This window comes from Coccidioides posadasii, chromosome 1, assembly GCF_018416015.2.
Source record: "Coccidioides posadasii str. Silveira chromosome 1, complete sequence".
Taxonomy (NCBI): Eukaryota; Fungi; Ascomycota; class Eurotiomycetes; order Onygenales; family Onygenaceae; genus Coccidioides; species Coccidioides posadasii.
The window spans coordinates 4713742-4725836 of NC_089407.1; the positions used below are offsets into that span (position 1 = coordinate 4713742).

Below are 12095 nucleotides of genomic sequence, written 5' to 3' on the forward strand. Positions count from 1 at the left end.
GACTTCATGAGATCCAATGGCTAAAGAATCCTCCCTTCCTGCTCGGAAGCTTAGCCTTTGGCGTTTTGAGCGAACTGGATGCTTTGGTGGTTAAGCCGATTGTGATCAAAACATTGCTCGGTTTGATTTCAGCTTTAAGGCAGGACACGATGCTTGTAAATATAGCTCCTCGCCTGGAAGAAGGTAAGGACGATCCATGCAAACAGCAAATTGACTTCAATGATGTTCCTTTTGAATAGATAACTCAGAAATACGCGCGAGCCCCCCTACGGGGCCAGATGACGCTCCCAAATATCGGGAATTTGTCCCGGTTCGTCACTCTACCCGTCCGACCACATTAGATCCCCGCAGAAATATGAAATCCAACGGGATTTTGGCCGCATCATCAGCAGTGGGGGCTTTTCAACCTCTCGAAGCGAATCCCCATGGGATCTCCATGCGATTGCCTTGGTTGCGAAGGATGAAAAGACCTATCGTCTAAGAAATCCTGTTTCTGTATCGAGATAATGCTCTACAGTTCTCTACACATCCCACAATCATAAAGCAAATGTGCAGTCCCCTGAGCCATCGCGTCAGCCACGAGACCAAAGTCACCAGGGGAATGAATACTTCGTCAAGTGCAACATACGATAACAACGACTCAAAAACAAAAGCAATATAGATTGCCATCGTTCGTGTCACTGGATGTGCATCCCGAGAATCGCTATAGTAATATTCGCTCCTATGGGTATCTACAGTTGCATTGACCATCAGCACAAGGCGAGCGACCAGTATGGCAATCGCAAAAAGGTCCAGCCCGATTTGAAAACCGATATTGGAGCGTCCGACCCGTTGCAAGAATGCAGAATATATTGAGCAACCAGCTCCGTTTTGCCTTTTTCACTTGAAGAGATTAGACCTTTCCTACTACAAGTGCAATGTGAGCCTCTTGGGACACTCGCTGCCGCGCGTATACATCTCCAACTTGTCCTGCTGACACTTTGTCCTTGGTGGCAATGATCAGGGTGACTAAGGGAGCCAAACACAAGATGGCCGCTAGGATATGAAAAGCTGCCTTTAGATAGCCCAGATGGAAGTTTGTCACGGCACCTACGCTCAAGGAAGCTCCCAAAGGGCCGAGATTTCACAATGTGTATGAGGGGCAGAGATGATGTGAATAGAAGTTCCAGTCTTGCACCCTCAGCATTGTTGTTGCGGCTTGAAGGCCGCTCGAGGGCGGGTGGTTAGAGGATAGAATGAGAATTCGGGATTCACATTGCACTCGGTGCTTGGTCTTGGGTTTGGGAGTGTGTGCCTACACACGTAGGGAGGCAAGCCACGAATGTAGATGTGTAACTGCTACCTAAGTACCACGGGTAACACGGGGATTCGAGTAGCCATCATTTCTCACCTGTCCTGCCTGTGTCGACAGCTTGTAGTCGTTCTAACCTTCATACCAGAAAAATAGATTTTTCAGAGAGACCATAGATCTATAATTCCAAACAGGTTCAACCAGCATCAATGTTTCTCTAGAAAAACTGTGAGATCACTGTTTTTTGGAGGGAAATGTTGACAGAAATTAACAGGTTGACGGAAATTAAGATGGCGTCAAATTCCTGATATCAACGATGAATCAGGTTATGACAGTGATCAACCTGATACCCGCAGGAAGTTTGCAAGACTGACCGAGATCTAGCGGGAACCCATTGTTTCCCAGTTTTCTAACCGCATAAAGCGACCATGTCTGTCCAGACATGGGATCAGAACTTACCAATGTCAAGTTGGAGAGCTTCATTGGAGACGGGAGGTTGTATCCTCTCACTGACCGGGATCAAGGTCAAACTCGGGAAGGACCAATATCATTCCACTCCTTTGGCATGATACAATTCCTAATCCAATACGGACAAGCTATACAGAGTGGCTCCCGATCAAATTGCGAAGCTCTCAGCGAATTGACTTCTTGGACCCGAGGGAGATCCGAAGACAAGTGACGGGGTCTTCATACTCTGGACCCTGACACAGGTATTCAACGGCCCATCCGGGGCATGGTAGGCATGGTCTTTAATCACACATTAATCTATGCATTTCGCGAGTTCGCTCCGTTTTCTATGCAAGAAGAGCGTGTAAAGAGGACAGCTGCGGATATTGACTCGCTCGCGCTGGCGGTGAACTTGCAGTTGGCGAGGAGAAACAGTTATGTTTTCTTTGGAGGGTGAGGTTATATCGGGAATAGAGTTGTCTTTTTCTGTGGAGCTGAGATGTCATTCACACATGCCCTTTGAACCTGCTAGAGGGTTGAGAGTCATGCCCATCACATTTCTCAGTCAGTCTTCGCTGGTTCTGGAGCGAGACCTCTGGGAAGCAAAAGCCATTATGAAAAGCAGTAGATGCTAGAAGCGGGGTACACTCCCCGAATATAATAGAAGGCATAAAGAAAAAGTTGGAAGAAAATGAAGCCTTGGGATGAAAGAGCAGGCATGGAGCACTTTTGTGTCTCTTAACCGACCAACACACCGTGCTATACCAAACAGGTGCACTAACTAAGCTGACAGGAAATTCAGTGAGTCCAAGAATTACAGAGGACACACCTGTACACTCTGACCAGGGAGGGTCTTGATGGTGATCATCCGCTAACCCCACAGGAGCTTTCCACACAACTCAATGAGTCTTGAGGTTGTTACTCCGTACACTTCGGACAATTAAAATCAGTAGGGTACATGGTGTCAGCTGTCCTTGTGCCCCAGGAGGATCCCCCGCGATGTTCCAATAAAATGGCAAAGGGTCAGAGAGATATTTATACCCTAGTTTCCCTGTAATTTGTATATATGTATAAAAGCAGCAAGGGTAGACTAAGATGGCTCTGGGTTTGATGAGTTGGAATGTCAGAGTCCTGTCCTGCTTTGAAGCACAGCCTTCCCCTCATTCCGGTGCAACTCCTTTCAAAAATGATGTTTCCATTGCATGCCTACCTGGTACTCACCTAGCGAACAAGGGAAAAAAAAAAAAGGTTCGCCGAAGGAAATCTTCTCAGATGCCTGCAAGCAGGGTTAGATCATTAAGAGCGAAGGGTGTCCAGGTCCTTCAGGACCTGAAATATCGCGTATTTTCCTAGAAATCACAGGACAACTGCTACCGTCTTCCAAGCATTCTTTGAGCCAGGAATACAATGGAAGTTCCACCAGTCCGCAAACAAATTCACAATCCTCAAATGAGGTGAATCCACGGAGCCGGTGAGATGCAGCCGGTGACATCCTCTCGACCGATACGTCTCGAGAGACATAAGTTGGCGTTTCATCTGAATGAATATGCCATTCTCACTGCGATATCAAGGTTCAAATTGAGTCTGCAAGTCATCAGGGACCCTGTTAGCAAGGGACCCCTTGCCAACGTTAATTCAACAGGTACAGGTTCAGAGCACTCATGGCTTCGATCTCGATCGCACGAAAAGCCTATGATCGATTATCGTCGAAGCCGTGACGTTTTAATAAATTGATGTAGGTTGAGCAATCATCAAATCAGATGGGACTCAAAAGTCATTGAGTCGTCCCTGTGCACTTCTATCTCAGGTTGATGTAGTATTGTGAGATTGGCTTTCTGGTAGAGCCAAAGAAGCCACAGCGTTGACGTGTGACTGCCCAGCTACTCCGCAAGGGCGAATACCATCAACTTCTCGGCAGGCCACCATGAGCAATAGCGATATTTCGGTATATTTTCTCCCAGAGAAAAGGGCATAAGTGATTACCTTCACTTCCGATCCTTGGGATTCTGAGGATTTTCTATCCTCACGGACCAGGAGCAAGATGGCCCATCCCTGTCTCGGGGAACGCGGCCCGCGGGTAGGAGCGGAGACTTCCACGCGCTTCGTGCCATCGGACAAGGTGCATTAAAATCGGATAGCTTCCGTTCTCCATACATTGGCCAGGTCATTGTCGACACCAGAATTTATTGTCCGAAGCTGTCTTGTTGACGGATGTGGAACGAAACTCCAGGAGAAACTACACAAAAGCCAAGCGTAAATCAATCGTGATACGAGACCTCAAGATCTTCGATCCGCAGGTTGGATCTTCATCAGAAAGTGGGGTTTGAGATCGAGCAGAACCACAAGCGCAATGAAGGCTTGTTCTGGGCCCTGGGCTCAGCAAAGGGCCAAAACGCCTGGCAAGGTATTGTTCCACTGGACCACCTGGCAGGGATTTCTTGGGCACCAGGATCGACGCCTTCCGGCAAAATGAGATCGAACTAAATTGCTTCGGAGGCAGATCTCACAAGTCACCTCCGGGTCTCTTGCGCAAAAGTCAAATGCAGAAACAGGCCGCGGCTCCACCTGCTGACACTTCGAAGGAAGGAGATTTTGCGGCCCTGTCGTGGAGTTACATACATGTGTCCAGACATCCACGCACCGCCTCTTCTGAACCTGGGAGTGCATTGCTTCCGGGCCGCGTGCCAACACACATGCAACGCTGGCACGGCAGCACGCGAGAAAGTAGCAGTGGACAAATTTACGAAAAAGCATGAAGATACGAGCAACGAAAAAGGATCCGCAGGGCGATCATCTTCCCCCTTTCCCAAGGACCTGTAACCCCGTACTCCGTACGGAGTACGGAGGACAGCCTTCCGGTAACTTTAGCTGCGCAGCCAGTCAATGGGTATCTCGACATCTTTCGTCACGACGCCCTCAGCCTCCTAGAAGAGGCAGAAACAGAATGGTGATCCAGTGGGACTCCATGTGGTTTGATGGTTCTCCGCTCTGATTCGAAATTTCAATGCTCGTATTGGTTGAAGCATTGTAGGCGGGACAGAGACGGGAACGAAACGACGCCCCGCGCAGCCTGGGTTGGTTTAAAGGGCCGATCTCGACCTTTGTCCCAAAGATCAGGTCTCCCCATGGATATCGTCTTACCGCTTCAGTGACATAAAACCCCGAATCCCTCGAGACTGAAATTTGCTCAGCCCCAACCAAGATGCTCTCGACTGGTCTCCAGGTGATGTGATATTTGATGACTATGCTCTTCGAATCCCGCCCAGGAAGTGATTCGACGGATTGTTGACAAGGGTCGACAACACCGCGGTTCAGTCCCTGCGAATTCAGGCTGGAAGGAGTTACTCGATGACGCCTTGAAGCAAAATGGTGATGCGAAAGGCCCGTCTTCCGGTTGAGGAGTCGATAGAAACTCGCCGTGCCAGCAGCGTGCGATGAGGAGACTGACATTGCACGTCCACTTCATCTTGTAATTACTTAGTTAGTAGCCCTGTAGTTACGAAGACGGAAGAGGGCGTTTGCCTGGGGATAGTAATCAAGACCCAATAAATATCCCAACGTTGGCTTTGTTTACGATTGTTGTGTACGGAGTATACATCATCCTTGTGCAACAGAATCCCATCGTCGGACGCGCGAGCAAAAGTACGGGAGCTTTGCGAAGGATGTCTCCCCAGCCTATAGGCGGCTGATCTATCTTTTTAGCTTCTTTCGTATCCCCGCACAAGCGCACAGTCCTGCGCCCGCCTTGCCCCAATCCTCGGTTTGACTAGGCACATAAAACAGCGAACCCCGATAAATTGGAACCAGGATTGCAGTTAAAGGGACCCCGAAGGCTGTCAAACCCGCAAGCTCTGGGCCTCGACAAGGACTTCCAAGAGACTAGTTCCGTAAGACGCATTGCCCTTCCTAACCTCAATCTTGGAGCAAAAGCCAAATTGACCAGGTCCAGGGAAGAGGGGACACAGGCTTCATTGGTCAATCGGGTCATCCTTGTTAGTGCAACTCGTCGCACCTCCACGGCACCATAGCGGTATTTAAGAGGCCAGTCACTGCCAGAAATAAGTTGTCTGTGAAACTAAAAAGTGCTTGGGTTGCCCTTGGAACGCTGCTCTCTCCCAGACACAGAAAATCAATCGGGTTTTGGATGTTGGAAGAGTCTATGTTGTTCATGCAGAGAACCTCAGCATTCAACTCTCACCAACTCCCGCTCAACCCGAACAGAAGCCACCTATCCCACAATGTAACGAATCATCCCGAATTCGACAGGGATCTCACTGCTCCTAAGCGTTCGGAGCCGACCCCTTTGCCCTCTCCCAGCCTCGAATCTCCGACCACCTCTTGTACCAACGAAAGCTTCTCGCGACTCACCATTACGCCACAGAACGATGGACCTGGACATCCCAGCTTCCGGCTATCAGAGCCAGTCCCGAACCTCGTCAGATCCCAGGAACAGCACCGCGAATTCCGGAAAAGCTTTACCGCCCACAGTTATGTGGGCACCTCCTCCTCCTCCTCGAGCCCATCCCTCACTTTCGGCTTCCAGATGATTTCTTCTCCAGATTCGGATGATGTAGTTCCAAAAGTCGAGGAGATTGATGATGACGAGGCCCTCGCAATAGAACTGGGAAAGGCACCCACGAACAGCCAAGTTCAAGCGGACACGGCTGATACAAAGAGCGAATGCGCGCCACCAGCACCGATTATCGGACCAAGAAAACGTGGAAGACCTCGGAAACACCCGCTTCCCGTACCCGGTCAGGCCAAAGTTACCAAGGGAAGGTCAAAAACCGGCTGCATCACCTGTCGACGGAGGAAGAAGAAATGCGACGAGACCAAACCGTCGTGTCTGAACTGTCAGAAGAATTCGGTGGTGTGCGAAGGATATCCCGTCAAAGAAATATGGAAAAGCGGGAAACAAAAGATGGAAGAAGGTAGGGCTCGACCCGTCGATCATGCAGTCGTAGGTTTGTTGTTCGAGAGCTTCGATCGCTGACATTGTCCTCCGGTTTAGCTGCGCGCCGAAGCTCCATGGCTCTCGTCTCACGCAGTCTTCCCATTCTGATCGACGGCATCGAAACTGAAGTCGACAGGCAGTTTCTGGATCACTTCGTATATGAATTCAGTCGAGTGCTTACATTGATCAACGATGATTCAAACCCTTTCAAGGAAATCCTATTACCGATGGCCACGCAGCACACCGGGTTGATGCATTCTTTGATGTGTCTTGCCGGATCCCATCTCTCAACACGAAACCCGGAACCTCGTTTCAAAGAACGTAAGCATTACCATTTTGACCGTGCCATCACCGACCTGCGGAATACAATCGCTGCCCGGTCTTCCAGAAGCGACAATGATGATGCAGAATTCCTCGTTGAGGATCCGATGATCGCATCAACAATCGCACTGTGTCTAAATACAATCTGTGAAGGAGAAACCAAAGGCGAATATAGGACTCACATGGATGCCGCTAGATATCTACTTGTTACCCAAAGACCAAAAAACGAGAAGTTCAGACAGTTTATCGTCGAGTTCTTCCAGTACCACGACGTTTCTAGCTCGTTGACCACGCTAGATCGCCGCCCTATCTGTCTCACGGGAGACCTTCGTCTACCGGATTTTATTCCCCATGCTCAAGCCGGTGCTCTGTTGGGTATATTCGACGGTCTGTTCCTCTATATCTCCGAGATCACCGTGCTTCGGGACAGAATCCGGCAGCGTATCAACGCAGGACTTGACCCTGCGGTAGACTACCGGACGCTCAGTGAAGCGGTCGCGATTGACTCTCGGATTCGAGCTTGGGAGCCGACGTATCCTCCCGAACATCAAAACTGGTTTGCGGCCCAGCTGTACCGCCAATCGACATGGGTCTATCTTTATCGTACCATTCGGCCCTCGCGACCAAACGACAAAATCTCCCAAGTAGTAGATGACGGGTTATTTTTCCTCGATCAGCTACCGATAAATGCTGGAGCTTATAGCATGCTCTTGATGCCGTTATTCCTCCTCGGTTGCTCTGCCTTTGAAACCCATCAGCGAGACCGCGTCAGAAGAGGTTTCGACAGTCTTCAGGCCTATTCCAGCCTACGAAACATTGAACCCGCACTGCGTATCGTGGAGAGGGTATGGGATATCATGGACACTGACCCTGATCAGAGCTGGGATTGGGAGAAGATCATCGACGACATGCAAATGGATTTTTTAATTACATAACGACAGGTTTGCCTCAACCCCCTTGATTTCTCGCAAGATCAAGTTCCCAAACATCGCATTTATGGTTCTTATCATTATAACGGCCGCTTTCTATCTTTCATTTGGAAGTTATTCACAGGTAATTTCAGCGGCTTTAGTCTTTTCAAGCATATAGGGGAGTTGGGCGTACCAAGCAGAAAACATCCTTCTTCCCCAAAATTCCATATTTTCTCTTTATACCCGATTGTATCAGTCCATTCGTTTTCATATTTTTTTTTTTTATTATTATTTTTTTTTCCCCCCCCTTTTTGCTTACTACCTACGAACGGCCTGTTTCCTCTCGCTACTAACCTTCGCATAATCCTATGTTACATTTATATTCCTTGTTGCAGGTTGATGTTAATCAGGGGGGCCAGTCCATTCCTCAAGTGCCAATACGGAGTTGCTGGTGACATCGGAAAACATCCCAGGGTGGGTGGTGGTTTTGTATTCTTTTGTTTTCAGTTTTTTCTTTGGGATTCCAGGTGGCTTGGAAAAAAAAAAGCCCCCCAACTTCGTCGAATTTTCCTTTTAACATACAGCAGTTTTCACTACAACATCTATTTTCGGATTTTTCTGTCTCTGTCGCCAACACATATACCCCTCTTTTTGTTTTTGAGCTATGTTTCTCTTGTTTTTGTGGAATTGAAGTCGGCAGATGCACTACTATTGTACATGCCTTTTCTGTGGCCTTCAGGGAGCACTGAATATATGGAAGATTTTGGTTTTCACCAGAAGCTCGCTTGCGATATCAAAGTAAGTCTCGACGCACCGGGAATGAGACCCTTGTCATTATCAACCCTCCACTCCCCTCGTCTATAGATGTCCCGCGTTAAAATGCCCCTTGCATCATTGTTCCGGGACCACGCAAGGGGTTAAGTCTGAGCGAATGCAGGTCGACAAATTCATTTGGGAAAGCCTAGGTTCCGAAGACCCCAATGAATAGGCCAACAAGGAGAGGGCATCAGCTATTGAGGTTGCCGGCGATAACGATAGGCTATCTGCATTGTATAACCGCCCAACTATTATAATAGAAGGAATAACGAAGGTGTTATACCAGTCCCCCACATATGTACACCCTTAAAAATTCGATACCAGGAAGTTTAACCGGTTGGCAGGCCTAAAGAAGGCCCTGAGATGAAATTTGGGAAAGTGATGAAAAAAGAGTGGGATTCACCAACGGTCTCGCCCAGCCTATGTAAATCAGCACAAAAAACGCCGGGGAATATGAAGAATGGCCGAGACATGGGTTTGTGCTGCTGAGTGTCCGTTTTAACAGACCACCTGGGCAAGAGGCCGATCACTTCACCAAGGGGTGGTTCTACTTCAGTTAGTTAATTAATCCCTAACAAGTTTCAGGGACACGGGAAAAAAGGTTCTTGCGAATTCCGTTGCCGGCTTGGCACTTCCATGTCCAACAAACATACATCCAGGCGACAAACGAGCGCAGACGCAATGTTGAAACGCCGCCTTCTTACGGAGTACTGCTACAGAATATGCAGTCTGATTCCCGATGTGCGTTACGACGTGCAGTACTATTATTTCTGGATTCTAATGTCCATATTGCTAGAAATATGGATTATGTTTGACCACCCCCAGAAAGAGTGGTGATTTCTGTCCGGATTCACCCAACTGGGGAAGCGTTAATGCTTCGTGAGCTTCTTTATGTGATACATAGTTTCCGCTACTGATATAGGTATCACCGCCTGAGCTGTTCCGCAGTATGTAGGGACTTCAGCTGCCTCCTGTTTGTGCAACCGGGTGTTCGAGTGTCCATTCTGGCTAAAGAACCATTGCCAGAATTTCTTTCAGTTTCCTATACGCTATGTATGCTGTCCTGTCGACGTAGTCCCTGTGCTTCAACTCAGAGACTTCTGCAATACCCATTTTATTCTCTCCTAAACTTTCTTCCAGTGTTTATTCCCTATTGTCTTGCGGTATGACCTCTCTCCGGGAAAAAAAAAAAAAAAAAAAAAAAAAAAAAAAAAAAAAAAATGGAGGGCCGCAAGCTCGCCTCGTCCCATAATTTCTCAACCCAAGGTTCTGCTAGAACAAAACCAATCCTTATAGGCAAGATCTTATACACCTTGGCGAAACATTTCATGTTTATATATATATGTGTGTACAGTCCTCAATATAATCAGCTTTGATTCCAGCGTGTGAGTCCAGTTTTTGGCTTTCCACACAATCCCGCACACTCTTACACAGCGCTAGAAAAATCTCTTTGTCTATCCGTCCAGGGAGCTAACTCACCGAAGGCACAGCTTGCATGTATCAGACCAAAAGACAATTGGTGGTGGGGGGGGATTGAGCCTCAAAACAAAGAAAGTCACACAAAGTCCAATGTTTGTTCCATCACCTTAATTTGGCCTCGTCATCCTACACTCGAGGCTCTTCTCCTTTCCTCTCTGTCCTTCGCTGCTCACTCGTTTTTCAGGTCCCTCTTATTTTCATCTCCTTCTTTCTGACATTTCGTCGCATCCCGGGCTCAATTGATCATTCCTTTTGCATGTGAGCGCCCTTCTCCTGGTCACCGGCATACGCCTTCACTCATTTGACGTGTTTTTTTTACTCTGGTTCTCAAAAAGACGCTCAAGTTTGTGTCACCTCTCTCTTCTACCTTACCAGAATGAAGTTTCAATACATTTTGAATGCTGCTGCATTTGTCTCTGTGGCTTTGAGCGCCAATACCCCGAACAGGTAAGTTGATAAAATGTCGCTGTTGTTTCTACAGCCGATCAGCGCTCAACGTACCTTATACCCTGTCTTCACTTTCAAGGTTATTCCATTTTTATCCAAGTGTCCATTTTGTGGTGCACATATGTGTTGATTGCATGTTGTGACATCTTGACCTTGCGCGCTGACAGTCAGATTGGGCGGAAAGCAACGTTAGGCCCGTGAATGATCCTTCTGGTGCCGTCTGGACTCACAAGGAACATAAATCGAGCGATGATCACAAGTATCCTGTCGCACCACTCATGCGTATTGGGGGGGGAAGAGGTGTAGGGTGGAATTCCACTACCTTACTCACTAAAACTCACGCACAAAGCCTTGTAACAAGCACGTCTGGCACAGCTCCCCTCTCCGCTGTTGTTGCCATTACCGGGAGTTTTGTCAACAGCCCAGGACTGATTGAAACTGGCAAGCCTTCGGCCACCAAAACTATTAAAACCCCCCCAAGTGCAACAGATCAGGGTTCTCGAACAAGGTGTGTGGGAACCGGCAAGTTCAAGTTAAATGTAAGGACATTGTGCTCTTTGCAAACTAAAAAGATTTCGACTGCTACTAACATTTATACCATCAGTTTGACGATTTACCTGCGTACAGGCCTAAAAACCCTGCCAACGCCGATTTCCCGCCAATATTCAGTCCATATCATCATCTTTCCTTTTCTAACGGATGGTCGTACGGTCCCCCTCCGGCACAGCCGTTCCCACCAATTTCTAATCCGCATGTTGGTATTTTTATCCCCAAAGGGCAAAATACGACTGGAGGAGAAATTGGGGCAGGGCTTCGTGTAGATGAAGACGTCTTTTGGTTCAATGTTTCCTCAGCCTATTTCGGGTGCAATAACGGAAATAAAATCAACACGCCTTGCATGCTTACGGCGACTGCAAGCAAGTATTCAGCGGAGCATGGAATCGAAGTGCAAGAAGCAGCAACTTCATTTAAGATTCCGCCTTGTCCTGGGTTTCGGAATTGCAAACTGACCAAAATCGAATTCGGCCCCGACTGGAAGGGATTGTCCAGAGTCAAGCTCACTGCGACGGTGAGCGGCAAGCCGGCTATTTGGTTAATCGATGATATCCAAATGGGGTGGTACAATAACACCTGCGCCGCTGGACTTCTACGTAGCCGTTCTCGGTAAGATATCTTGAAAAGCTAGTTGGGTTTTGGAGAGGTGGGCGATCGTGGGAAAAATGAAAAGAAAAAAAAAAGGGGGGTTATGTACGAACAGACTACGCCGTCAGTCTTCGGAAGTAGTAAATGAGATCCTTCGCTCCTGGCAGGCTATGGAAGTAGTTACAAAAGATGATAAGCAATTAAAAGGCTTGATTCAAAAGACCGCAAGTACACACGATCCTAAAGTTTCAGAATTTCCAGTTCTCTCAATGCCAAACCAGGGCTA

General features: G+C 48.0%; 2 protein-coding genes across 3 annotated transcripts; both read left to right on the plus strand.

The window, feature by feature from the left end:
* The first annotated feature begins 5593 nt into the window (after positions 1 to 5593).
* D8B26_001317 (uncharacterized protein) lies at positions 5594 to 8778 on the plus strand. Its single transcript, XM_066123506.1, has 2 exons — positions 5594 to 6669; positions 6750 to 8778. Exons 1-2 carry the CDS (start codon positions 5883 to 5885, stop codon positions 7946 to 7948), a joined length of 1986 nt encoding a protein of 661 aa, XP_065979580.1. The 5' UTR covers positions 5594 to 5882; the 3' UTR covers positions 7949 to 8778.
* Positions 8779 to 10595: 1817 nt separating this feature from the next.
* D8B26_001318 (uncharacterized protein) lies at positions 10596 to 12077 on the plus strand (the record flags this gene model as incomplete). Of its 2 annotated transcripts, XM_066123507.1 has the most annotated exons (3): positions 10596 to 10666; positions 10851 to 11205; positions 11271 to 12077. In XM_066123507.1, the coding sequence occupies 3 exons, from the start codon at positions 10596 to 10598 to the stop codon at positions 11832 to 11834; spliced, it is 990 nt and encodes a 329-aa protein (XP_065979581.1). In that variant the 3' UTR covers positions 11835 to 12077. The 2 variants fall into 2 exon arrangements, with proteins under 2 accessions (XP_065979581.1, XP_065979582.1); XM_066123508.1 differs by having other exon boundaries at positions 10851 to 12019.
* Positions 12078 to 12095: the final 18 nt, after the last annotated feature.

Bases quoted from the DNA above. Each gene is read 5' to 3' on its own strand.
- D8B26_001317 (XM_066123506.1), top strand. From the start codon at position 5,883: ATGTTGGAAGAGTCTATGTTGTTCATGCAGAGAACCTCAGCATTCAAC. The intron at 6,670-6,749 runs GTAGGGCTCGAC...CCTCCGGTTTAG, and splicing joins GAAACAAAAGATGGAAGAAG to CTGCGCGCCGAAGCTCCATG.